The sequence below is a fragment of the Vitis vinifera genome, chromosome 18, assembly GCF_030704535.1.
Source record: "Vitis vinifera cultivar Pinot Noir 40024 chromosome 18, ASM3070453v1".
Taxonomy (NCBI): domain Eukaryota; kingdom Viridiplantae; phylum Streptophyta; class Magnoliopsida; order Vitales; family Vitaceae; genus Vitis; species Vitis vinifera.
The window spans coordinates 993,241-1,020,786 of NC_081822.1; the positions used below are offsets into that span (position 1 = coordinate 993,241).

Sequence of the window (27,546 nt, forward strand, 5' to 3'; positions counted from 1 at the left end):
TAACTTGAATGGTTAGACTCATTATTGAGTCTATTATTTGGTAAAAATAATTAGAGGTTTAAATACTTTACCAAAATTCACAAAAATTCAAAAATTACCAATTAGTTAGATTTCATATCTCTATGCGTGATATTTGGCAACCCCCAAGTGTGACATGTGGAGCTTCTAGTATATTCACAACCATTCTTCATATCTATATGTGACATTTGACAATCCCTATATGATATTTGACAACCCTTAAGTATCACATGTAACATTTCTGGTACATTCTTAAATTAATAATACTTATACTAATAGTCTTAATATAATTCTTTTCTACTTTATTTATATAGTTTTAAGGTTATTTAATTTTCTTAATTATTTTTAATTTAATTGAATTTTTAACTATTTTATTTTATATATATACATTTTTACAAAATATAAAATAAATTCTATTTAAAAATCGAGGATGTTACAATTATAATATAACTCTCTATTTTGCAAACCTCATAACATGACAATTTAATACCTTAGGATAACTTTTCCATTAAGTATAATATCCATTAATATCATTAAAAATGATATAGTAAAATATACATATTCTATCCCATCAACTAGACAAAACTTTAATGATAGTTAACTTGGGATGATAAAATTACTTAGGGGTGAAAGCTTGAAACATTAAGACAGGGTTAAAACTTGATACATTAATATTCAAATATGAAGTTAGTGTGCGTGTACAAAAAATAAAAAAAAAACACAAGACCCTAGTCACATTATAGGCTTGTTAGGTATAGCTTCTTGTTTTTGACTTTAACCGGAAGCTTAAGTTGATGCCAAAGTAACAAATTCTAAAATATTGATATCGTAAAAGTTTTATTAATGTGCAAGAACTTTCTCACCGACCAAAATAAAATTTCTATTAAAAACAGTATTTTCCAGCTTTCCACATAAATTCTTTGAACAAAATTAGCCGAATAGGTATAGAAGTTCATACTTAGCTTAAAAAAAGAGTTTTTGGTTTCTAAGAAATTGAGTCAAACAAGGCCTATATTATTCAGCAATGCAAAAGGAATTACACCAAGGGGATCATCAAATTCCTCCCAAGATCACCCTCTTACCATTACTAGTTAACACCTCTTGACATCACCCTCCACCTATTACTAATTAGCTAACCAGGCCAAGTTAAATTTGCATAATCCGTAGGACCATAAGCAGCAAACATCTCAGGCAGAAACCATCTCTTCCTTCTGGGGTTGCATCCCATATCCCTGCACAGCTGATCATTTACATGTATTTGTAGCAACACACTGACACAGGATCGCTTGTAGCCATCACCAGCATATCGCTCATTGCATTTTTCCCATTTCATTACATCGTCTTCCATCTCCTTTACGGGTGGTAACTTGAAATTCCCAGCTAAAAAATGTGCCAACCACATGCTTTTCACTTCCATGGTGTATAAGACAGACGGGCTTTCTGAGTATCCAAGTATTGCTAGTTGGGGAATCCTTGGATGAATGCACTCCCTGCAATACATCCATGCGTATATGTACCTGAGTTGTATTTATATAGATCTTGGTAGAAGCCCAAAACTCATTGTTCTTTCATTTCTAGCTAGATTAAATGGAGTATGGGACATATAGAATAATGAAATTACCTGTAGAAAGGAGCTGAGGATCCAGTAATGCAATTTTTGAAGAAAGTTGAAGTGAAAATGTTGCTGAGCTTTTCATCACTTTTGTATCCAGTTGCAAAGATGACAATGTCTGTTTCTAGTACTGCAGCCTCGCCATCTAGAACCAATCCATTTCTGCAGAAGCTGAAGCTCTGTGCTTTCTTTAGGATGAGGCTTCCTTCTCTTACTCTGTCGTAGAAATTAGCCGGGATAACCATGGACATACACGAAACTATCTGTTTGAGGAAGGGATGTTCTGGGACCATGTTGTATTTCTTCAAAGGGTATGTCCATTTGAGATATATCTCCACCAATTTTGTAAACATCCAGAACTGAAACCCACATCCCAGGAATCAATTGCATACTTCATGATTGACAAATATATGTTGGAGCAATAAAATGGGATAGAAATCGGTTTTAGGCCTTATCCCAGATGAAACTAGCTGAATTTTTGGGGAGAAGCGAGAATGTGCCAGTGAGAAACTTACCAAAGGGGAAAGCAGAAATGCTAAGAGCCAGAGGAAAAATCCTTCACTGGGTCTATGGACCATCAACTCAGAGAAGCGATTGAGGTTTTGAAAGGATACTGTATTAAAGTGCTCAGGAACCAGCCAGTGGACCCTCCTAAATAGCAAAGTGCAGGGGTGTCCTTCCCCTGAAAATAGGAACAGATCTCATGACTCTTCATCTTAACGATCACGCACAAGAAAAAAAAAAACAGAAGAATGAACAGGCCTGATATATAAAAATGTTCCTACCATTTCTTGTAGCCACTTCTGCAGCAACATCCACTGCAGATTTCTGAAGCCCAACAACAGTGACTCGTTTTTCTTTGATGAATTCAGAGGCTAGATCACCACCCATGGCAGCATAATCCATGGAGTGTATGACCTTCCCATCAAAGATATCTGGCCCTCTGTTGATTGGAAAATCAGGAATGTTTGGTAGATCACTGTACTTTCCAATGCAAAGAATAACAAAATCCACTTCGTACACCTGATACAATTGAAATCAGCGTGCAAAACAAAAGGGGTGTCCCTGTTTGTGTCTGTTTCAACCATTTTTGTACACTCCATTCTTCACATTGTGCAATAAACCAATAACAAATATATTCAGCAAAAATTCTACTAAAATAAACAGATCAGTAGAAACCCCCATTCAGAAAAGCTTAAATTTGATTTCCCCAGAAAGATAACTTATTAAATGAAACATCATATAAAGTTCTATCCTTGCCTGAGTCACCATCAGTGGATGCCTGGTGACCTTCACAGTGATGTTCCATTTTCCAGTAGGTGAGAAGGGCTTACCAGTGCCACCCCAGAGATCCCAAGAAGGAAAATCTTCACTGCGGGGTGTGAAATAGTCTATACTGATGACTCTGGAGCTGAATCTTATCTGAGGGAGGATGTTGAAGTGAAGGGCATAGGATTTAAGATACTCCATCACTTGGTTGTGGTTAGGGAAAGTCTCAGTCACAGACGACGCCCATGCAAAATCCGAAAAACGGTAGTAGGATATTGGAGTTTGTAGCTTGGTGGATTCAATTGTTTGAGACCAAACCCCTCCTATGCTGCTCCTGGCCTCAAAGACAATGGGATTGAAGCCCTTCTCCATTGCATATTTGCATGCAAGTAAGCCACTGATTCCAGCACCAACAATGGCAATTCGCTTCTCCATCTGTGTCCAAAACTGGGGATTGGACTGAGAAATCTAGTGGGGCTTTAAAGTTACTAGTGTTCAGGATATCAGCGGTTTGGCTGACTCTGGCATTTAAGATGGTCGAGGGAAAGTGTTCTGACTCTGTCATAAAGTCCCAGTAATGTCAGTGACAATTGAAAAGGTGTCTCCTATCATCCGTATTCAGTTGGTTTAAGGACAAAAATAAGCAACCCAAGTCACTCTTTTTTAGGTCGGCAAAATTGTCACTCATCCATGGCTCCTTAAATTTGATGGTGGTAAAAAAAGCATCCAAAAAAGATCATAAATGATGAATCACTACGGCGGTTTGAGGTTGGCATCGGATGGACTATGGACTCCTTATTGGGATTCGTTTTAATAAGTGGGGAACCTTTTAAGGATATCAGGCCATTACACTGATATGGACATTAAAACACCTAAAAATCATCTTTCCCCCCCATTGATTTTCTCAGAAGATGGGGAAGAAGTGGAGGAAAAAAATGTGTCATGGTACCCACAACTACAAAGAGTTCTAATAATAGATGCACGATTACAGAGGACAGTTGACAATCCTCTGGCAGATCATAGAAAACAACGGTACAAACCTGAACAATTTATTCATAAACTTGTGGAAGTCTTTGATTACAGTTGACAATTCTGAACAATTTATTCATAAACTTTATTGAGGCACAATCACAGACAAACAATAGACACATGATTGACCATTCAATAGCTTCCAACAATTTGATGATCCGGTAAAACTGTTACCTGCTGATCAAAAGTTGATTTACATTTTAGAGGAGCTCCTTTTTGAAAGGCTCCCCATGGCCTTGGCTTTCTCCTTGAGAATATATTTCTGCGTCTTTCCTGTGGAAGTCTTTGGCAGATCATAAAAAACAACGGTTTTAGGAGCCATATAATGGGGCAACTTATTGCGGCAAAACTTAATAATCTCATTGGCATTTGCATTACAGCCTTCCTTCAACTTCACAAATGCACATGGTGTCTCCCCCCAGTGGTCATCAGGCCTTCCTACCACAGCTGCCTCAAGGATTGCTGGGTGACTAAAAAGCACAGCTTCTACCTCAATTGTGCTTATATTCTCTCCCCCAGAAATGATAATATCCTTTGAACGATCCTTTAGCTCTATGTAGCCATCAGGATGTTTCACCCCCAAGTCCCCACTACGAAACCACCCACCTTTAAAAGATTCCTCGGTTGCTTTGATATCTTTTAAGTATCCATTCATCACAGTGTTGCCTCTGAACATAACCTCACCTATGGTTTTTGCATCAGGTGGTACGCTCTTCATAGTAACAGGGTCTTTTATGTCGACCTCCTCCATGCCAAGATGATGCAACCCTTGCCGGGCGTTGATCTTTGCTTGCTTGTCAGGAGGCAGAAGATCCCACTCAGGTTTCCAAGTGCAAACAGTTCCAGGACCATAGGTTTCTGTCAAGCCATATGAATGAAATACCCCAAATCCCAGTTCTTTCATGTTGAAAAGTACTTGTGGAGGTGGAGGGGCACCGCCTGTCATCACAGCCACCTTGCCTGGAAGTGGCCTCTGATCACCGACCGGAGCATTAATGATCATGTTCAAAACAGTAGGTGCACCACCCATGTGGGTAACCCTGTGCTGAGAAATACTGTCAAATATTCCCTTTGCGGTCACATTTCTTAGGCAGACATTGGTGCCCCCCTGGGCTGCCACACCCCAAGTGAGGCACCACCCATTGCAGTGAAACATGGGAACGGTCCACAAATAGACAGGCATTGAGCCCATTTCATTAAGGAGAACAGCAGCCAGGGAATTGAGATGGGCACCTCTATGGCTATAAATAACACCTTTTGGACGAGATGTTGTGCCTGAAGTGTAATTCAGTGCAATGGGATCCCATTCATCGTTTGGCCATCTAATATCAAAGTCAGTTTTCCCCATTGCTATAAGAGTCTCATACTCTAAGTCTCCAGCAACAGTGGGACCGGAGTTGCTAATAGTGGGCTGTAGTTTATCACACTCTGGAATTAACACTAGACGGGGCAGCTTGGTTCTTGTCTTGGATAGAATTTCTAGTGCTCCCTGAGCAGTATCAAGAAGTTGATAGTCTACAAAAATCATTTTGGCCTCCGAATGTTTCAGTAATGTTGACACCATTGCCGAATCATGACGTATATTTAAGGTACAAAGAACAGCCCCGGCCATTGGAACCCCAAAATGTAGCTCATACATTGCTGGAATATTTGGGGCCAATGCAGCAACCTGCTCAAATTATGTAAAAACTTACTGTGAGGATAGGACAATATGGATTTAGTGAGTCAGTATAAAAGGAAAGAACAGAAACTATAGCAATTCCAGTGACATGTACCACATTTGGAGCAAATTAATTCATCTGTAAGACAATTGTAGCACACATTCATAACCTGTCTTGATACCAAATTACAAAAACCAAGGAGATTGCTTAGTTATCTTTACAGTAATAATAAAATGGAAGTTTTTCTTAGCAATGCCCTGGTTAAGTACTTGGTCTTGGACCTTATCTGAGCTGCAGACTTATCAAAACACCCTGAGATTACAAAGCTATTGTGCAATTTGCCAATTACAACATCAATGTTTAAGAGCAAAGCCTGCCACCTGATTAAGAACAGCATAAAAGATATATGATTCTAATCCAATCAACTAAGCATAGAGAACAAATACAAACTATATGTCAATTATGTAAAGGAAAATGGCAAGTAAATACAATATCAAATGGCAAAAGAATTAGGAAAAATCAAGAATTAACATGAAATTAGAAATCTGCAAACCATGATAAACATATGAACATCACAAAAAACCACTGGGTTCCAGCCTATCCACAAGCTAAGGCAATTAAAGAGGGTTATCACATCACATGCCTCACTCCCTCACGTCAATAGATTTTTTCAGTAACCTGATTCTAGGAGTGTTATCAATTTTATCAAACAGTTGACTTCATTTATCCCCTGCCTTGTATCATATTTCACCCACACAACAATGGATTCCGCAAGCAAAAAAAGCCACATATAGAATCCCATTCGAGGAGGGTTCATAATCTTAGGACTTTTTTTTTTTTTAATTACAATTTATAAAGAAGTTGCTGTTCTTTCTAGTAGTCAGAGGTAAGGCAACAAGCACAGTAACTCTTAGGTACAGCAGTACATGGAAGGTTTAATATACTGCAAAGACAGTCAATTATTTTTCTGGGATTCCAACATTTATTTAATGGATCAACAATCCACAAATATGCTATCCTTCTACCAGCTCAAAACATAGAGTTTTGGACTCCACCCATATTGGAATAAACCATAGTCAAACCCCCAAAATATTGAAATAAAAATGAAAATCCAAACATCCGATTGCAGACCCATATGCAGAAAAAAAAGGGAACAATCACCAAACAAACCAAATGAATCCCCCACTAAGAAAACATACTCATACCCACTTCACAGCACAGTCATGAAGAGAATTGAACTCACAACATCGCCACGAGAAATCCCCAAGTGGGTGATAGCAGAAGCAAGTCTGGTACATCTTTCAAGGGTGTCTCTCCAGGTGAATTTGACGCGGCCATACACAATGGCCACTCTGTCCCTATACACACTCGCGGATCTTTCCAAGAAGCTTATGGGTGACAAAGGAACATGGTTTGCAGAGCATCGGATCATGCCCTCCATTGACTCCACTGACTTTTTCTGCTCCATGGAGCTTTTGTGTTTATCGAAGGAACTGTGGAGCAAACGGGAGATAGGTGCAGAATTTCTAGGGAAAAGGAAATATGATATGGAAAAAGGGTCAGGAAAATAATGGAAAGCCGGAAGCTAGTCGATAAGGCGTGCGGGACTGCGTTTCCTTTGGTTTGTGTTTTCCCATAATATCTAAATAAGTGAAATTAAATTCCTTTTTATTCACAAAAATACCTCAAATTAATAAGGAGAATTACCTAATAGGGTGTGCTAGGCTGGAATAATTACTGAAAAGGCCAAAAGGGTGATTTGTTTTAATAATTGTTGGGGAGGACTCTAATAGACTTAAATATCAAAACTGTCATTCAATTAAAACTTTTAAAATTCAAAGCATTTAAAGTACTTCACTTGATTTGTCAAGATATTTATGGTGTGTGGGTCCCACATTTATTGTAATTATTGATATTCAAATTTTAAATCAAAATTTTGGTTTAACCCTTACAATTATATACAATTTGTTATTTAAATTTACTATTTAAAACAAAAATATTTTCAAAATATCATGTATTGTTTTTTTATACATTTTTTTATTCTAATTTTTAATTTTATTAAGAAAAAAAATAAGTTTTATAATTATATAATAAAAATGATGATTTTTTCATATATATATTAATTTTAAATTGATAAATTATGTTTTTGTATTAAATTCAAAAAAGATAAAATGCTTAATTTTTCATTCAGATTATTTAAAAATAATAAGAAAATGATGGAGATTGTTTAATCATTTTTTATTTTTATAATAAAATAATTTAAAAAAATTTATATGATTTTTTTTCCTTTGCATAATGTTTTTTTTTTCTTAATTTTTAATTTTTTTTTCTCAATGCATCGAGTGGATGATGTTAATATATTTGATATGTTGAATATTAATAAGGTATAAAAAGTGATCTTTAAGATTATTACTTTTATTATAAAATATAGGTACAAAAAAATATGTTATAATTACTATATGAATACACTTACATTACAATAAAACTTAATTAGGAAAATTTTGAAATATTTTATAAAAATGATAATTTTGTATGATCATCATACCTGTTAGAAAAATTAGGCTAATCCAACCTATGCTAATCACCCTAAAGGGGGGGTGAATAGAGTGATGGTCTCTTTTTGCAAATTTAAACTATGTGAATGTAAGAGACAATTATATGCAAGTATATAATAAGTAATATAAAGACAATTGCATATAAATTAAAAGAGTAGGGAAGAGAGAATGCAAACACAAGATTTTATAGTGGTTCAACGCAACTCGCCCTACATCCACTCTCTTCTAGCTTCAATCCCAAGCTTGAGGTTCCACTAATTCAAGGCTTCCAAATCAAGCCTTCAAGCAATACAATTGGATTATGGTTCCAATTCACCTTCTTGGACTTTTGGTTCCAAGCACCCTTTACCCTTCTCAAAAGATATCCCACCCTTGAACAACCCCTTAAGTGATACCCCACACTTGAGAAACTTCCTCTCAAAGATTTACAAATAAATGATCTCACAAAATCCTAGTATAAAAACTTTAAACTCAAATGATATAAGAAAACTAAGATTGAATGGTGTACTAAAGATATGTAAGTTTTAGAATAATGGTGCACTCAGAAACACTCTTCCAAGGCTCAAATATATTCAAGAAAGGTTTAGGAAGGTTAATTTTTTTAAACAATGAAGATTGAAACCTTTTTATAGAAGAGAAAAGTCAAACTAGCCGTTTGGGGGTTCGACCGATTGACTAGCCGTTAGCATTTAATGTTTGGCAGGTTACCGTTAGCTCTACCGATCCTCGACCGGGAAGAGAATCACCTCGATCGGGAAGAGAAGGCCACTGGAGAGAGAGAAAGTTTTTGTCATCCCTCGACCGGTCCTCGACCGGACGAGTACAACCAGTTGATCGGTTGAGCCGTTTTTTTTGGCTCAACAACCAACTTTTTCAACTTAAAACCTTTTAAAATAAGTTTGAAAAACATTTAACACAAGGTTTTAGTTGAAAACATGAAATCATCTAATTCTTAAAATATTTAAAACAAAATAACTTTTGAATGATTTTGGTGCATAAGTAAAAAATGTAATGCATGAAAATCCTAGTGCACCAACAACCTTACAAAGAGATCTTATAAAGCTTGGGTCTTGAAAAACACTTCTCTTTGAGGTGGTTTTCTTCTTCATGATTTCTCCTTGGTTTGATTTGTCTTTGTGATTGCCATTTTGGAAATCATCTTGCCTAATCACATTTGAAATATAATCATTAGTTCTAAACCTTGGTTTCACAATTCCATATTTCACAACATACCTATATCATAAATAATTTCTAAAACCAAATGAAATACTAATTTGAATTCGCGATACTCGTAATTTTTTTCTTAATATATATATACAAAAATTATTAAATAATTTTAATGCACTATATGAATGTTGTTAATATATTGATACAATGTGTTAATACTAATAGAGTATGAATAAACATTTTTAGAATTATTACTTTTGTAATGAAATATAGGTACGACATAAATGCATTATACTTACAATATAAATACACTATCATTACAATATATTACAATATAATTTAATTTATTTTTGTTTAATTTTTTCACATGCTATATTACCCAATGAATAATTTTTAGTTATTCCATTTAATATGTGTATGTTAGTCAATTAAATATTTATATATTATTCAATTGACGAGTGCTTGTAAAAAATAATTATTCTTTCTATTATGGCAACAAAGTTTTTAATTGTATGTTCCATATATAAAACGATATAATAACATTAGGATATGATTTTTATTTATGAGATATTGAAAATTATTTTTTTATAAGGTTCTTTAAAAAATCTCAATTTTTTTGAAAAAAAAAATATAGCAAATTTTAAACAGTCACTTGATTGTTCAAAAGTGAACAACAATTTTTTTTAGGCCTAAGAAATGTACAGTTGATTACCTGTACCTATCGGGGCTCACATAATTGACAATCTCAAATTTATTTATAAATAATATAGAAAACATATTAAAGGTAAAATTGTCTTCTAACAATCCTTGAGATGAGAGAGTCTTCCTATTAATTATTCTTTTTGCTTACCCTATTGGGTAATTCTCCCAAATTAATACTCAACTTATTTACTAGAAAGAGTTTTGGTCCGGGTAATTTTGTTAAAAAAAAAAAAAAACCAGTCATAACTTAAAAAAACTTATCATGAAATTCATAAAAGGGATTATTTTCTGTAATTTTTTTTAGGGAAAAGTATTTAATTTGCTAATTTAAAAATATATATAAAAAAAAGAACCCAAAATTTTTAAATTAGTATTATCTTTATCTATTTAATGATCGGTTTGGTTCTGAAAATATTGTTTTTTAACGAGTCTTCCAATTATTTCCAAAAATACACTTTTACTTGTCATGTCATTTAAATCTATTAACAATTAGAGTCTTCCATATAGATATTTCTTTTCCTTTTAGATATTTTATTATTATTATTATTTGAGATTTTTTTTCTCTTGGAAACAAATACCAATTCTTATTTTAATTTTTTAAAAGTTTAAGAAATATTGTACAAAGAAAATTCCTATTTAAATAGGATTAATATTTTTTTATTTTCTAAAATTTTAAGAGGAAATATTGTTAAACAAATTCTATATAATTATAATTACTAATTCAAAAAGTAATAAGGTTGTTTATTAAATAATAAATAATAAATTTAATAATATATAATTATTTTAATTATGATTAATTTATTTATTTTTATACTATATATTAAAATACAACCATATTGTAAAACATTTTATATCTGAAAAACTTTTATAACAATTTTGTTTTCTATTATATCAAACAATTATTAATATTATATAATAAATACAAATGTATTATTGGTTTATTTATTATCAAGAATATGAATTTATTTTTAACTTATTAATATTATAATAATTTTTTTTTCAAATTCTTACTTTATAAAGTTTCAAGAGAAAAAAAAAAATCTAAAATAATAAAATAATAATAAAAAAATAAAATATCTAAAAAGAAGATAAACATCTACATGAAGAAGTTTAGTTGTCAATTGATTTAAATGACATGGAAGGTAAAAGAACATTTTTGAGAATAATTGGATAATTCATTAAAAAATTGTATGTATTTCAAATTATTTTTAAGTAGATGAAAATAATATTAATTTAAAAAATTTAAGGTTTTTTACTTCATATATTTTCATATTAGTGGATTAAATTCTACTTTTCCCAATATTTTATATATACAATAAGATATTTAAATCATTTGAATATTATATCTTTCACTTTTCTTTTATTGAGTTGAGTGTTCATTCCACCAAAAATAATTTTTATCTGTAAAATGATAAATTAATTAAATAAATTTAATAAGGTATAGAAGTTTTATCACATTAAAAGTCCTCCAATATAAATAAGATTTTTCTTGTATTCTCTATTTAGAAACCATTTTATATTCAGATTTTTTAAGTAAAATTTTAATTATATTTATATTCATTAATTAGTTTTAAACAAATAAAAAACATTTGAACGATCTCAATCTGAATTATGGTTTATTTATTTAATTCTAAATTAGAATATTCAAATGGGTATATTTAAATAATTAAATTAATAATACATAGAATAGAATAAAAGAAATCATACATCTTAACAGACAACGAATGAAGATCCCTAAGGGGAGGGAAGGATGTTAGGTGTGTTGAAAAAAGAAAAAGAAAAAAAGAAAAATGCCAACGAATGTTGACTTTAGGAAGAAAAGAAGATAATATTAACTATAATAAAAGACGTAGTTGGTTCAAAAATTAAGTTTTGATCCATGTAAGTTCATCATTTAAGCCCAAGACCTAGAAGAAGTGTGAAATTGAAAAGAAAGATAGGAATTTTTTATCTTTCCGAAAATAACCTTTATTGACTATGAAAAAAAAGAGTATAAAACATTAATTTAAATTTTATTCATTTTGTAAACCTCAATAAAATTCAATATAATTTAGTGATTTGGAAAAAAAAATACACCATTTTTCAAAAAAATAAAAATAAATTATTATTATTATTATTTAAAAATCAAACATATTGGAAAATATATATATTTAAAATTGTGTATATAAAAAATAATTAAAAATATGTCAAATTTATTTTTTTTAAATGATATATTTTTAGAATATATTTTTAAAAAATTAGTTTTCTAAAAATAATAAAGTTTTAGAATAATTATTAAAAAAATATTTAATATAAAAAAGTTTGTCAAATATTGTGGTAGAAAATAGTCTTGAAGGGTATATTGGTCTCTTCATATCTTATATCCTCCTTATCAATTAAACAACTTATATGGAACAAAGCTTAATTTTTGGGTCCTGGGTCCAAAACACAATTGTCATGTTAGAATATTTTTTTTTGTTTATAATAGAAAAATAGAAAAATATTATGTTTTTATAAGTTTAAATAAATAAAATAAAGTGTTTAACTCTAATTTGTTTGACCCTAATTAACTGAATATAATGGTTGATTTTTTTTTTATTATCCTAATTTGGATTCTTATCAACGAAATATAATAGTTGATCTTTTAACCCTAATTAATATAATATAATAATTGACTTTTCTAGTCTTATCAATGAGATATAATAAACTACCTTTATATTTCTTGGTGAAAAATGTGATTACTTTAAACCTTAACCTTTAGGAGTTTAGTTAAATATTATTAGTGTTTGATTTTATCCACCTTAAAAGGGATAAATTTGAGACTAGTCGCCCATTTGTAAAGTCTTACCAAACACTATTTGTTATTTGATAATCAAAATAAAAATATTTTGAATACATTTGATATAAAATTGTTTTGACATAGATATGAAAATATTTGGTTGAAAAGTTTTGGATGTATTAACATGTTTGAACTCAAAAGTTTGTATGAAAAAATTTATACATTTGATCTCTTATTTGTAATCATAATTGAAAATGTTTGATCTATCTAATTATGTTAATATTTTTTATTGGACTTTGACCTCATTCTCATTGACAATTTTTTAAGTACTTGTAGTTCGGGCAAAAAGTGATTGATAGGTTGGGAATTTGATATTATTAGGACTTTTGGTTTAAATTTTTACTTTTAGATAGTTATTTGGACAATAATATTTTGGTTTTATATTAGTTTTAAAGTTGAAATATGAAGATTATAGAATTTTGTTCTACAACTCTAAACAGGAATTTACTAAATAGTATTTGGTAACTTTCGATTACAAGATGATGGTTTGTGTGACACCGTAAACCTTCATATTTGAGGTGTGAAATAACTGTCACACTTTTAAAGTGGATCTTGGGGTAGATACGTTTATCATATCTTTGACCTCTTTTTTCTCGAATTAACCGTTTAACAAATTGTGAAGTTAGAAAGATCTTTTGGAATGTTTTAAAAAATGATAATTAAAAATCAATTGTTTTGAGAATAATTCTTAAAAATAATTTTTAATTATTTTTATAAATAAAAATCTACGTAATAACTTGAATATGAAAAAAACTAATTTTCTTGATTAATTCTCATATTTATTTATGGGATAATTACCCATTAGGGTGAGCTGTGGTGGAATAATTACTACAAATGATGGTCTCTTTTAATAATTCTTGAGGAGGACTTTAATAGGCTTAAATACCAAAACTACCCTTCAACTAAAACTTTTAAAATTCAAAGCATCTAAAGCACTTGATTTGTCAAGACATTTATGGTGCGTGGACCCCATATTCATTGTAATTAGTGACATTCAAATTTTAAACCGGCTTTAACCCTTACAATTATTATATATAATGATAGTATAATTTGTTATTTAAATTTACTAAAACAAAAATGCTTCAAAATAAATATTTTCAAAATATCATTTATTGTTTTTTTTACATTTTTTTATTTTTATTCTAATTTTTAATTTTATTAAGAAAAAAAATAAATTTTATATTATATAATAAAAATGATGATTTTTTCATATATATATATATATATATATATTAATTTTAAATTGATAAATTATGTTTTGTATTAAAATAATTTTTAAAAATTTACATGATTTTTTTTCCTTTGCATAGTATTTCTTTTTCTTAATTTTCATATATAATTATAGGTACAACAAAAATATGTTATAATTACAATATAAATACATTTACATTACAATAAAACCTAATTAGGAAAATCTTGAAATTTTTTATAAAAATGATAATTTTGTATGATCATACCATATTTCACAACATACTTATATCATAAATAATTTTTGAAACCAAATGAAATACTAATTTGAATTCACGAGACTTGTAGTTTTTTTTTATATATACAAAAGTTATTAAATAATTTTAATGCACTGGATGAATGTTGTTAATATATTGATACAAAATGTTAATACCAATAGGGTATGAATAAACATTTTTAGAATTATTACTTTTGTAATGAAATATAGGTATGCCATAAATGCATTATACTTACAATACAAATACACTATCATTACAATATATTACAACATAATTTGATTTATTTTTGTTTAATTTTTTCACATGATATATTACCCAATGAATAATTGTGAGTTATTTCATTTAATAGTTGTGTTAGTCAATTGAATATTTATATATTATTCAATTGATGAGTACTCGTAAAAAATAATTATTCATTCTATTATGATAACAAAGTTTTAATTGTATGTTCCATATATAAAACGATATAATAACATTAGGATATGGTTTTTATTTATGAGATATTGAAAATTATTTTTTTTACAAGCTTCTATAAAAAATATCAATTTAAAAAAAAAGAAAGAAAAAATAGCAAATTTTTAATCAAAAGTGAACAACAATTTTTTCAAACATGAGAAATGTACTATTGATTACATGTACTTATCATCATGTATGGGTCCCATATCAGTGACAATCTCAAATTTATTTATAAATAATATAGAAAACATCTTCAAGGTAAAATTGTCCTTAAGATGAGTGAGTCTTCCTAGTAATTATTTCAGCTCAGCCTACCCTATTGGGTAATTCTCTCTTTATTTATATTATAAAAATCACATATAGTCTTCATATTTTAAATTCCATAAAAAATAATTGAGTTACATTTATTTTTAAAAATTAACCTATTTCAGAATGAATTCTCAAAAAACTATTTTTTAAGTTAAAATTTTATTTTTTATTCTAAATAATAAAAATATATTTTCAAGAACAGTTTATAAATATGGTTTTAATTTTTCTTTGTATGAAATGTATACCTCCATTAATTGCAGTTAGCATAAATGTTTTTAGAATCAAACTGATTATTGAACCGAAAAAGTTATTAGTTCACGGTTCATTAATCAAACCACTGATTGAACTAATGACATCATAAATATTTTATTTTATATTATTAAAGTTAAAAATAATTATAAAAATTTAAATTTTAAAATAATTATAAATTTTTTTAAATTAAAAGTATTTTATTCTTTAATTTAAAAACAATTTTTAAAAGCAAGTTTGAAAATACATGGTCAAATTACATGTTATCCTTTTATTTTTAAAATTGGTGAAAACAATTTTTACTTATTCTCTAAAAATTGTTCTTTATTTCACTTTATTTTTAAAAATTGTTTTCAAAGAACAACGATCAAACAATGTTAAAAATTTTGAAAAAAGTTTTTCATTTTTTAAAACATAAAACTATTTTTAAATCACATGATGAAACACTCTCTTGCTTTTTCTAAGTTGAAAAAGGCAAGGAGTTCAACTTTTCATGTTGGTGCCTACAAAAATATGAGATTCTTATTTTTATTTTTATTTTTACTATTTTTTTAATGGAAATTTACCATTTCAAAGCTGGATAATTTTATTAAAAAGCTTATGATTTAAAACAATGTTTAATATTGTAACAAATATATATATAGTTTTATGTTCACACAATTTATTTCATAACTAATGCGGGTTCGGTTTAACTTTAAGTTCAACTTACCCTATAATTAAATCAAAAAACAAAATATTATTCTAAATAAAAGTTTGGTATTTGTTTGAGTATGTTTTAAAAAATATATAAAGAATCAAGCACTTCTTAATAATATTGAATAATTTGAGACAAAATGCAATAATTGGAAATATTGTAGAATGAGAGAGAGCTTAAGAGTTGGGAGAATAGAAAAAATTGAGGGTATTCAATATTTATAGGGATTTAAATATTAGGATTTAATTTTTTTTTTTTTAAATGTCAAGACCGTTCAACGGTCATATATTTGATATTTATGAGTGGCATGTTCAACGGTCATGTAAACAGCTAACTCACTTTTATTTTTTTTCAAAAATCATATAACATTTCTAATATATATATAACTAATGCAAAATAGTTATACAAAAGAAGGTCAACTCAATTGGTGGTTAGCTCTCCTTGAATACCCTTATATCCATAAGGGAAAGGGTTCGAATCCCCTTCACTTCAAAACTCAAAAGTATTTTAATTTTTACCCAAAACCCACCCAAGCCCGTATGCCCGCCCGCCCAGCTTGAGGGCCCACAGGTTGGGCCACGGGCCTTAGATTTACTAAGGGTCCGGCCCGGCCCGGCCAGCCCGTTGACTAGTCAATGGGCTCAGTGGCCCGCCCCGAGCTGGGCCATGGGCCTTACTCCTCCGTTGGAGACCCTCAAAGTATGAGATGATAAATTCAATGCCCAAACAGTAAATATAGTTTACATTATAAATGTTAGTTTTCATTCAAATGGTATCACAAATAATAAATATGGAACCAACCTTAGTTAAGTATGATATGAGATTGAAAATGGTATGTCAATGTTGAAAAATGGTACATCGAGCATGAGTCAATCCATCCCCTTTTCTTGATACAAATTCATGTTCTCTTCCAAAGAAGCAAGCTAAGAGTCGTCATATTGCCTCTCCATCTTGAATTTGTTCCAAAAATAATATTTTGAATAAAAAAGATTCAATTTAGATGTATTTCATTTTCTTCTTTTTCCATTTTTTTTTATATAAAATTCACTAAACTAATTTTCTCATGTGAAAACAATCTCATTTCATTTTTCTTTTTTTTTCTTTCCCAATTTTTATGTGTTAAAAAACGACAACCACAAAATATGATTTTAATTTGTTTAAAAATTGATTTTGACCTTTTGCTTTAATTAATGATGTTTACTATTAGGATCTCACCAAAGAAGAAGAAGAAGTAGATAATAATAGTAGTAGAAGTGGTTGTTCAATAATAATAGTAGTAGTAGTAGTAGTTATTTAATAATAATAATAGTGAGAATAGTAGTAGTAGATGTAGATGCTTAATAGTAGTAGTTGATAATAGTAGTGGTAGTTGGAAGGTTTATTCACGTTTTTTTCCGTTGATTTTCAGCAAAATATTAATATTTAGCAGATTTTCATTGATTTTTCAGCGATTTTTAAGTCACGTTACCGATTTTTTTAATTTTAAAGCCCTCTAATTTATGAATTTTTGAGATTTATTTCAGGTGGATATGGGATTGCATTTCATCTTGAAATGAAAAATAAATAAATGGTGGTGTGGAACCAACCACCTCAGGTAAGAAAGTGAATGGCCGTCCCATCAAGTCAACTTTAATATTTGCAATAAATTAAATATCTATTTATATTTATAAATTATAATTATGTATTTATATTATAAATATCTCATATAATATATTTTTATATATAAATACATATGATAAATTATATATATATATATATATATATATATATATATATATATATATATATATATATATTATAAATTAATTATAATATGACTATTGTAAATAAGTTAATTTTAATTATCATGTATTTTATATAATAATTAAATATAAAATAAACATAAATTTATCAATAAAGCTATTAACATTTTAAAATAAAAAATACTTATACATGTATCATTATTATTTTTATATAATTTAATACATTCAAATTATTTGTTTTTGTAATATTTTATTTTTATTAAGTATTAAAAACTAAAAAAAAAACTAATATATTACTTTTTCCTTTTAGAAAAATAAAATATTTTGATTTTTATTTAGTAAAAAATTTATAATAAATCATGAAAAATAAAAAAATAAACTATACATTTAAAGTTTGAAAGCAAATTACTTTAAGTAAAAAGTTAAAAAAACAAATACCCTCACTATATAGCTTAAAACTTCTTATTATTATAATAATGGTTGTTGATAGACTTGTAAAATGAAGAGAAAGGAGTCTTCCAACTTCAAAAATATTTTTTAAAAACTAATTTTTTGAAAATTTATCTTTAAATAATATAAATACAAATTTGTTCGCAAAAATAATACAAAATCGATTTTAAGAGTCAGTTTTGAAAATGTAATCAAATAAGTTTTATACTACTATAATGTGTTTTATATATAAAAAAAAAAAGAATAAAAAAAAGAAAGGAAAAATACTTGAGTTTTCTTCTACCTGGCTTAGTGATATTTTAAGCAGAAGGTAGAGAAACAATTAATACTCCTTAGTCCTTGGTAACAATTCCACCAGCCTCCACTCCCATATAAAGTGACACCCACGAGCCACAAAAGCGTATAACCGACCCAAGAGTTATCATCATCCTCATCTTCTCTGAATTTCCCTCTAAACATCATGTGCCGGTCTGTTTGGCTCGGTGTTGTAACCTTGTTTATAGCCGGCATAACTCACTGGGTTTACAAATGGAGGAATCCCAAATGTAATGGCAAACTCCCTCCGGGTTCCATGGGATTGCCACTCATTGGAGAGACCATCCAGTTTTTCATCCCAAGCAAGTCCTTGGACGTTCCGAACTTCATCAAGAAGAGGATGAAAAAGTAAGCAAGTATACAAATCGTACAATTAACACTTATTTGTTTTTACTTCTAATCTATAGTACTATACTACTAGTATTGGTTATATATCAACAAAATTTATTATTTCTTTCTTTGTTTTATGCCTTTTAGATACGGTCCATTGTTCTGTACAAACTTGGTAGGACGACCGGTGGTGGTGTCATCGGACCCAGACTTCAACTACTATATATTCCAACAAGAAGGGAAGTTGGTGGAGTTTTGGTACTTGGACTCCTTTGCAAAGCTTGTGGGTCTGGATCCTTCATCTAATGCTGCGACTGGTTATGTTCACAAGTATGCTAGGAACTTGATCTTGGCTTATTTGGGTACGGAGGTCCTGAAGGACAAACTTCTTTCCAAGGCTGAAGATCTGATACGTACAAGGCTGCATGATTGGTCCAAGTTGCCTGCCTTTGAAATCAAAGCATGCCTTTCGTCGGTAATATCAACCTTTCAACCACTTGTCTGATCTTCCTTTTTGTTAAATATATCCAAGTTAGTAACTATGATATTTCTGCACTTTTGTCCCCTCTCACCTTATTCACCTTATTAAGAAAAAAATGCTAACATAATGAAAATAATGAAAAAAATAGCTAGCAAGATTATGTGATAATTGACACAAACCTTAAGCAAAAATGATCAATATTATAAATTTTATGATAAAAAAAGTTGAATTATTCTCTTAACATTTACTAGATTTGATGGATTTTACAGATGGTATTTGATTTGACTGGGATGGAGGTACTTAGTGATGACTTTAAGAAGATGGGAGCACATTTTATTGAAAAATTTGCCAATATCTTACAAGCTCTTTTTTCATTTCCTTTGAATATCCCGGGTACTTCTTTCCATGAGTGCCTAAAGGTAATTCTAAGACTCTTTCTCATCTCTAAAACTTTTAGAGTTACAATTATGTATATATATATATATATATATTTCATTTGATTAATTTCATATAAATTAAACTTTAGAATCAAAAGGAGGCAAAAAGGTTGATCCGTGATCTACTGATAGAGAGAAAAGTTACGTTAGAAAGTTGTAAAGGAGATCTTCTTGATAAGTTGGTTGACGATGCGAAGAAAGAAAAGTTCTTATCAGATGACTATATCGTTATCTTTGTGTTTGGGATTTTACTTGCTAGTTTTGAGACAATTTCCACTGCCACAACGTTAGCTCTGAAGTTCCTCACTGAACATCCTTTGGCAATGCAAGAGCTAATTGTAAGTGATAATTATTTAACAACCTTGAAATCAGATTTAGTCTCAATTATATTCTATTATACATAACCCTACTGGACTCAAAACCTTATTTGATTATGTTGCAGGAGGAGCATGAGGCAATCCTCAAAAATAAGGAAAATCCAAATTCTGGAATTTCATGGAAGGAATATAAGTCAATGACTTTTACTCATCAAGTAGGTTGTTATTTTAAGTATACATGCATATACATATGCCGACATAAATTAATTTGTGCAAACTATTTGACCAAATGAAAATGTAGGTTATCAATGAAACTCTTCGATTAGCAAATATTGTTCCAGGGATTTTGAGAAGGGCAATAAAAGACATTCAAGTAAATGGTAAGTATAAAAACTGAATTCTTATGGATTTAAAGTTGTATACTACATGATTTTTACGCAACATTCATTTATGCTAAATGGATCTTACAATATCTACAGGATATACAATTCCAGCAGGCTGGATAATCCTGCTTTATCCTGCAGCTCTTCAACTAGACCCTAATACTTTTGCTGATCCCCTTACTTTCAATCCATGGCGATGGAAGGTATTTATTACCATTTTTTTTTAAAGCAAAAATATCACATTTTCATTCTGATTTTCAAAAATAAAAAAGTAGTAGTATCATCTATATTAAATATAAGAATTTTTATTAAAAAAAATAAAAGAAAAAAGAGAGTGAATAGAAGAAACTTACCTTATATTTTTAGCAACTGCTAACAAATTTTTTAAAGTTTGACCTAGGTTTTAAATAGTTTTTAAAATTATATATGTATATATAATATAATATAATATAAGTCTCTACCATTTACATAAAAGTTCTCACTATTTTTTATTTGTAAAAAAAAAAAGAGAGAAAAAGTATCAAAATACCACCCTAGCTTAAATTACTTAGGAATGAAGTGTGTGTTTTTCGATCTATAAAAATTAACTTGATAGAATTAGACTATCTAAAATATGACAATGATAACTTTTCTTTTATTTTGTTTTTCTATACAAAGGATATCGGAGCTGGTGTTAGGGCAAAGAATTTCATGCCATTCGGATGTAGCTCAAGATCATGCGCAGGAGCAGAGTTCACCAAGGTTTTAATGGCAACCTTTCTCCATGTCTTGGTCACTAATTATAGGTAATATCATCATTTTAATTTGACGTGTATGCCCCATACATGACATGAATATAGTATAAAATTGATGACTCAAAATCTCTAATTGGAAAGGTTGACAAAGATCAAAGGAGGAAAGATAGCTCGGTCTCCCAGTTTGATATTTGAAAATGGTTTCCACATCAACATTTCGAAAAAGCATGGATGTTGAGAACAAGTATAAATGGGATTCAAGTATAAGTTTGATGTAGTACTTTGACATATATGTCAAAGTCATAAGGTGATGCATATACAAGGTTCTCTTGAAACCTTTAAATAAATGTTACCGTGTTAAATTAATAGTATTGATATATATATATATATATATATATATATATATATTGTATGAATCTTGCTAGACCTCATATGAGAATGGCCTTTCTCTTGTTGATTTTTCATTAATTATGAATAAAAGAGTGAATTAATTAAATATAATTGGGATTTTTTAGTTCCTTGATCCATGTTTAAATTTCTTTTATAAATAATATTTATAAATAAAATATTAGTTAGAATTATATTTCTTATTTCCTATTCAAGGAAGCTTATATCTTAGCTTTTCCATCCATCTCTAATTCAAATATTTTTCTCCAATTTGAGACTATGGTGTCACAATAAATCAGAATTTGGTTATACTAATCCACTCTCACTGCTAATGAATGTCAAAGGTTTGTCATTACTCAAAATTTTGTATCATTGTTGCCTTTACCTTTTTAGTAAAGGCATTTGCAACCTGGCATATTTGAGCAAATACATTTTAAAACCAATTTTTGCAAAAAAAAAAAGAAAAAAAAGTTTAGTTATATTTACTATATAGAAATACTTAAATTAGAATTTGTAAAAATATCTTACATCTCACCTAATTTTAATTCAAAGAATAGAAAATGATCTTTACAAATCTCTTTTCTTTAAAATATTGGAATAATAACAAATAAATTGTAGAACATGCTTATATGATACTATAATAATATATAAACCTATTGGCATCCATGACATGCAGATCCCTTCCTTCTAAGGCCATCAAATTGATCAACTATTTAATTAATATAATTATGTTCATCACAGGAGAGTATATTTTCTTGGAATCAATACCAGGTCTTCATGAAAAAAAACCTTGAACCATGAATCGAGTTTTATGTCTTATGATATTATTTTTCTTATTATATTTTTTTACAAACACCTATTTGTACTTGACAAGCTTAACGTCTTTTAATGTTTGGATTACATGTCAAAATATTTCTCATTTTATTAACGAATCTAACTCTATCTATGCTGCATATTTTTTTTTTTTTTAATTTTGCACTATCCTTTTTAATTTCGAATTCATCCATAATTCATCCATTTGGGACCGATTAGACATTTTTGTTGACCCTTTCATAACTATAGTCTCTTCAAGAATGTCTTTTTCATATATGCCTTGCTTCATGTCTTTCTCTTTTAAGAAAGTGTATCTTTCAAGTTAGTAATTTTATCACACTTCAAACATGTTTTGAATTCATTTGTTACGACATTAATGTGAGTTGGACTGTATGTGACTTTGTCAATGTCTTCCCATCAATGAATGCATTTAATAATTGATGTATAAATCTTTGTAAATGACTTGTCAATGTATTCCCATCAATGAATGCATTTAATAATTAATGTATAAATTTTTGTAAATGAGTAGTCTTTTGAACTTTTAGTTCATATTGATATGTAAGATGATCAAAATAAGATAAATTTGATAGATTTCAAGTAAGTTCTCTCACCAACTTTTAAGAATTGGTGTTCTTTTCTCTAATGGTAGAAAAATTGTTTCATCAACATGTAATCTACAAAGTGAACCATAAAAACATTACCAATAAGATGTAATGGAGACATGGACAATGAGGCCAATATAAATCTCAAGACGTCTTTAAGGACCTATCTTAATTCTTTGAGGAAGAGCAATGACAATATAAACAATCCAACCAAAAACTCATGAGTGAGAAATTTTTGGTTATTGATCAAGTACAAGCTATAAAGATAAATTAAGGCCCTAATATGGAGTACAACGTGATTTCAAGAAGAAAGAGGTATTTGCATTCTTAAAAGTAATGGTCAAACAATCATTTGGAGATGTTTGATAAGATATTTAGGTTGAACCAATTTGAGTATGAGTTATAGACTAAAATTTCACCAATTTTCGATAAAACTTAGGGGAAATATTAAGATCTCAAGCCCAACTGATATGAAAAAATAAGAGAAAATTGATTTCACCAAAAAAAAAAAAAAGCAATAATTACTTCTTAGAAAGTAAAGAGGAAGGTTGGGCCTCAAATTCATTTCTTTCACATGAAAAATGGTTAGGTCTTTAAAACAAGTTTGCCTGCCTAAAATATTTATATATTCTATATTTTTTTAATACATCCATAAAAAACTTTAATAAGTAATTAGTTTTAATTATCTTGTGTTCAAATTTCATTTAATTGCTTATTAAAAATATGAAAATAATTATTATAATTTTTAATAGGCCTTTCTTTATATTTTTATTCTTGGTTATGATAAAAATATAATCTATTAAATGATTTAATAATTAGACAATATTATTACAAACATGCTCAAAGAAAAAACATAATGATTAGAGAATATTAACTAAATAATAAAAATGAAAGAATCATTTGTCATAACTCCTAGCTATGAGTAATTTTATTATAATAAAATAAAAAATTTGCATAGCTTCAGGCTATGAAATCTTCTTTGTATAATTTGGTTATAAAACTGTACAAAATTAATAATAATTTTGTTTTATATAACTTTCAATTATAAAATAGAATTAGAAGCTATCTATACAGCTTCTAACTAGAAAATTATTAATTGTTAATTTTATTTTGTATAACTTCTATTTACACAACATAATTAGAAATTATTTGTGTAACTTTCGGTTATAATATTGTCAACAGAAATCGTTTTATAAGTTCTGAATATTAGATAAAAGTATATATAAATTGTAATAATAAAGACAAATATAATAAGATATCACTTTTTATATATATTTTGAAACAAGAATGTTTGAAGAAAATAAGATTTCCGGATGTAAATGTGTGTTTAAGGCAAGCATAAACTCTTATGGATGAATTCCTTTTTCTGTTAGCCAAATCCAACATTATGATATAAAAGTAAAGAAAAAAAAATGGGGACAAAGAATTCAAAGTAAAAAAGTTCTAAAGTTATAAATTTTTAATAATCTTAACTTTATTTATAAAGCTACAATCATAATTAGTATAATAATTCTAATAATTTCAAAGTTTACATGGATATTTAAAAAATTTGACATGATAAATGATCATATTTAATAATTTTTACACATACTTATATAACAATTTTTAATCTGATTTATTTTTTAGTATAGTTTTTTAGTTAGGGGACATTCCTCCAACTAAATTTGAGGAATGCGTCCAATAGTTGGGGCTTTCTATCGCGCCTTCTTTTTATTGAGACGCGAGTGGAGTCAGAGTTTTCATCCTACGACGCATGGTAGGCTGGCGGGGGTATCTTTGCTCAGGCTGTGCTATTTGTTTGTTATAAGGGAACTTCGCATTCCTAGGATATGTCGCCTCCTCATTTTGCCTGGAATTCGTTCACTCACTCCTAGGTCGGTGGCTATGAGGAGGGTCTGATGAGGACACCTGAATACGCAACACTTCATTCTCTTCCCTGAGTCTTCTTGTCTCATGGAGTAGGGCTTGCATATGTCTCTCGCTCTCGCACCGGTGTCTTTCCATACTCTCACGCCAGTTGAAGTAGTCTTCGCTACCCACGACCAACAATCGACTTCTGGAAGGTGTTGTCATTTGTATTTCGTTCCCACAAACGACACCAATGTTGATACCTGGTCAATTGAGGATGGATTCCTCCCTTAGATGTGGCAATGAAGGTTCCCGCTCCGATACCGGAATCTGGGTTTTCTGCCTTCTTACACAAAGATGTCTGGACACACCCTCCAAAGCCTAAATCAGACTTTGAGAAGGACTCAATAGTGCTAAGCTGACCTTTATGGTGATGATTGCGCATTAGTGACAAGACTATCATTACCTCTGCAGGGCGGTTGGGGGTTGTGTCAGACGGCGTGCCATGACACAACTTGTCGTCTTTTCAGTCTTGTTGATGACCTAAGACTTGACGTGTCTGTCTACTGAAGTAGACATGAGGATGGGAAGAATCCCATCAATCAATCTGGTGTCAGTTAACTAGGGTCTTGCACATCAGAGAAGATTTGAACCTATCTGGGAGATGCGGGCTGCTCAACAACGCAAATGGTCTGGACAAGATGTCTCTGGATGTCTTGAAGGTTGTTTGAGCAGTGATGAAAGAAGTGACATGTGGCCTAACTGGGACGATGCCACGTGGACAGATGCGTGGAAGTATTCGTGGGTGGATGCGTGGGATAAGGCCCTCACAACTACCTTCTATAAATGTATAGATTTGGTAAGTATATATATTGTATAATTTGTATATTTGCTTACTTTTTCATCCTCTTCTTGATGAAATTCGAAATGTCTGAGGACTTGCTTGGGATGAAAAACTGGATGGTCTCCCCAATAAGAGGGAATCCCATTGAACCTGGAGGGAGTTTGCCATTGCATTTAGGATTCCTCCATTTGTAAACCCAGTGAGTTTTGCTTGCTATAAACAAGCTCACAACACAAAGCCAAAGGGACTAGTTCATGATCTTATCAGTTGAAAATCGAGAGAAATGATGATAATGGAGAAAATTAAACAGAAGTGTGCGGAAGAGAGTTGAGGAACTCTTGGGTGTTGCTTCATGAAGATAGTGCCACTTTATATATAGGAAAAGAACTGTTTCTGCCCCTTGTGATTCGTACATATCGAAATAAAATACTTCATGCATCAATTCTGTATGTTCGGATCCGTGCTAGAAGGAAGGAAAAGATGGATTATAAAAGAAGCAGTAACGTGATTGAGAATCTAAGATATGTGCGTCAATGGTGGAAAAAAAAAATCGTTAAAAATAACTGCAAAATCTAATTTAAATTATAATAAAATAAGACTTAGATTTACGTTTAATTTCGAGTTTATTAGGCTTCCTTATAAGCCGCGAAATGAGAAAAGACCCTTGATCGTCAATAGTGGAGCCAGCAAATGGCTTGAGGGGGGCAATTATCTAATTCTTTATTTTATGGAGGGCAAAAGAAATGAGCAAAAAGTATTTATATAACAAAATATTTCTCATTTTATTTATGAGAAAGGGTTTGACATATGGCCCCCAGGCGTATGAGTAAGTGCTTGCTATGTGCATTATGGGATGTTGTTGAATCCCATTGTGACATCTGATGTCTAACCATGCAAAGAGTATTAACTTAATCTTACCAAACATCAATTAGTTATTTGATTAGATTATTAATAACTTATCCATTTTTATTTAATCATAAAAATATATAAAATAAGTTTTCCTCTAATTGAGAAATGAATTATGACATAGCTATGAGGCAAGTTTCTCTCTAATTGGGAAATGAATTATGAGAAAAATTCTTTTTTTTTTTGACCATCCGTCTCCTCAATCATTAAGCTTAAGAATTAATTTAAATATCCACTAGTACATGTATTGACCACCGCCACTCTCCTCTTGGACGTTTGAGTTTGAATGAATTGACGCTTTTTACTGTTACAAAAGATGGTAATGACATCATGTTTTAAGATTACTAACCCATCTCCATCCATAATTCATATTAATTAATTGACAATGCCATCTTATTGAATTCTTTGAATCCTGGGTGGGACTCAATTGGAAACCAAAAGTCTATCACAAGGGTCTTGTTTATTAATGGAGATATAATTTTATTATATGATGTTAAATTCCTTATAATATGCCCACTCTTTAATTATGAACAAATGGGGTATTAATTTTGTTGCAAGATTTAATGATTTCCTAATCTTACTTCTAGTCATAACTAACAAAGGCTTGATTAACATTAAAAGCCTCTTAAACACTATTATGCTTAAGTGTTACTCCTAGGTACAAACAAGGGAGACATGATTAACATTAATTTAAGTTTGCCTTCGTTGCTAAGTTCTAGATAGGTTTATATATGAGGATTTTGAATGGATCTCCTCCTTACAAATTGAGCCTCCTCCTTAATAATCAGTCTTGTCAATTTTTAACCTTAACAATTAATTTAAATAAGTAGTATCCGACTTCTTCCTTAGAATTAATTTAGACAAAACTCTAATAGTTATGATTAATAATTAATTAATTTAAATAAATATATAGATACTAAACTAACAATTAATTTCAACAAGAAGCATAAGC

At 29.8% G+C, this 27,546-nt stretch overlaps 4 protein-coding genes across 6 annotated transcripts; 1 reads left to right on the forward strand and 3 right to left on the reverse strand.

The window, feature by feature from the left end:
* Nucleotides 1–948: 948 nt before the first annotated feature.
* Nucleotides 949–2,668, reverse strand: LOC100241061 (probable flavin-containing monooxygenase 1; the record flags this gene model as incomplete). The annotated part of the gene is made up of 4 exons (XM_010665662.3): nt 949–1,508; nt 1,640–1,989; nt 2,146–2,312; nt 2,416–2,668. Coding segments are annotated over 4 exons (1,128 nt in total), but the record flags the coding sequence as incomplete, so codon positions are not given.
* Nucleotides 2,669–2,735: 67 nt separating this feature from the next.
* Nucleotides 2,736–3,451, reverse strand: LOC132253084 (probable flavin-containing monooxygenase 1). Its single transcript, XM_059734382.1, has one exon. The coding sequence runs from the start codon at nt 3,332–3,334 to the stop codon at nt 2,816–2,818; it is 519 nt and encodes a 172-aa protein (XP_059590365.1). The 5' UTR covers nt 3,335–3,451; the 3' UTR covers nt 2,736–2,815.
* A 468-nt stretch (nt 3,452–3,919) lies between these two features.
* Nucleotides 3,920–7,229, reverse strand: LOC100247942 (butanoate--CoA ligase AAE1). 3 transcript variants are annotated; one of them, XM_002269986.4, is made up of 2 exons: nt 6,833–7,229; nt 3,920–5,597 (listed from the first exon to the last, which is right to left on the reverse strand). In XM_002269986.4, exons 1-2 carry the CDS (start codon nt 7,055–7,057, stop codon nt 4,122–4,124), a joined length of 1,701 nt encoding a protein of 566 aa, XP_002270022.1. In that variant the 5' UTR covers nt 7,058–7,229; the 3' UTR covers nt 3,920–4,121. The 3 variants fall into 3 exon arrangements, with proteins under 3 accessions (XP_002270022.1, XP_010663965.1, XP_019072306.1); XM_010665663.3 differs by having other exon boundaries at nt 6,795–7,212; XM_019216761.1 differs by having other exon boundaries at nt 6,789–6,883.
* Nucleotides 7,230–18,615: 11,386 nt separating this feature from the next.
* Nucleotides 18,616–21,695, forward strand: LOC100246174 (cucurbitadienol 11-hydroxylase). The gene is made up of 9 exons (XM_002272107.4): nt 18,616–18,860; nt 18,990–19,317; nt 19,593–19,742; nt 19,850–20,098; nt 20,203–20,292; nt 20,379–20,457; nt 20,557–20,663; nt 21,118–21,245; nt 21,336–21,695. Exons 1-9 carry the CDS (start codon nt 18,658–18,660, stop codon nt 21,430–21,432), a joined length of 1,431 nt encoding a protein of 476 aa, XP_002272143.2. The 5' UTR covers nt 18,616–18,657; the 3' UTR covers nt 21,433–21,695.
* The last annotated feature ends 5,851 nt before the right edge of the window (nt 21,696–27,546 follow it).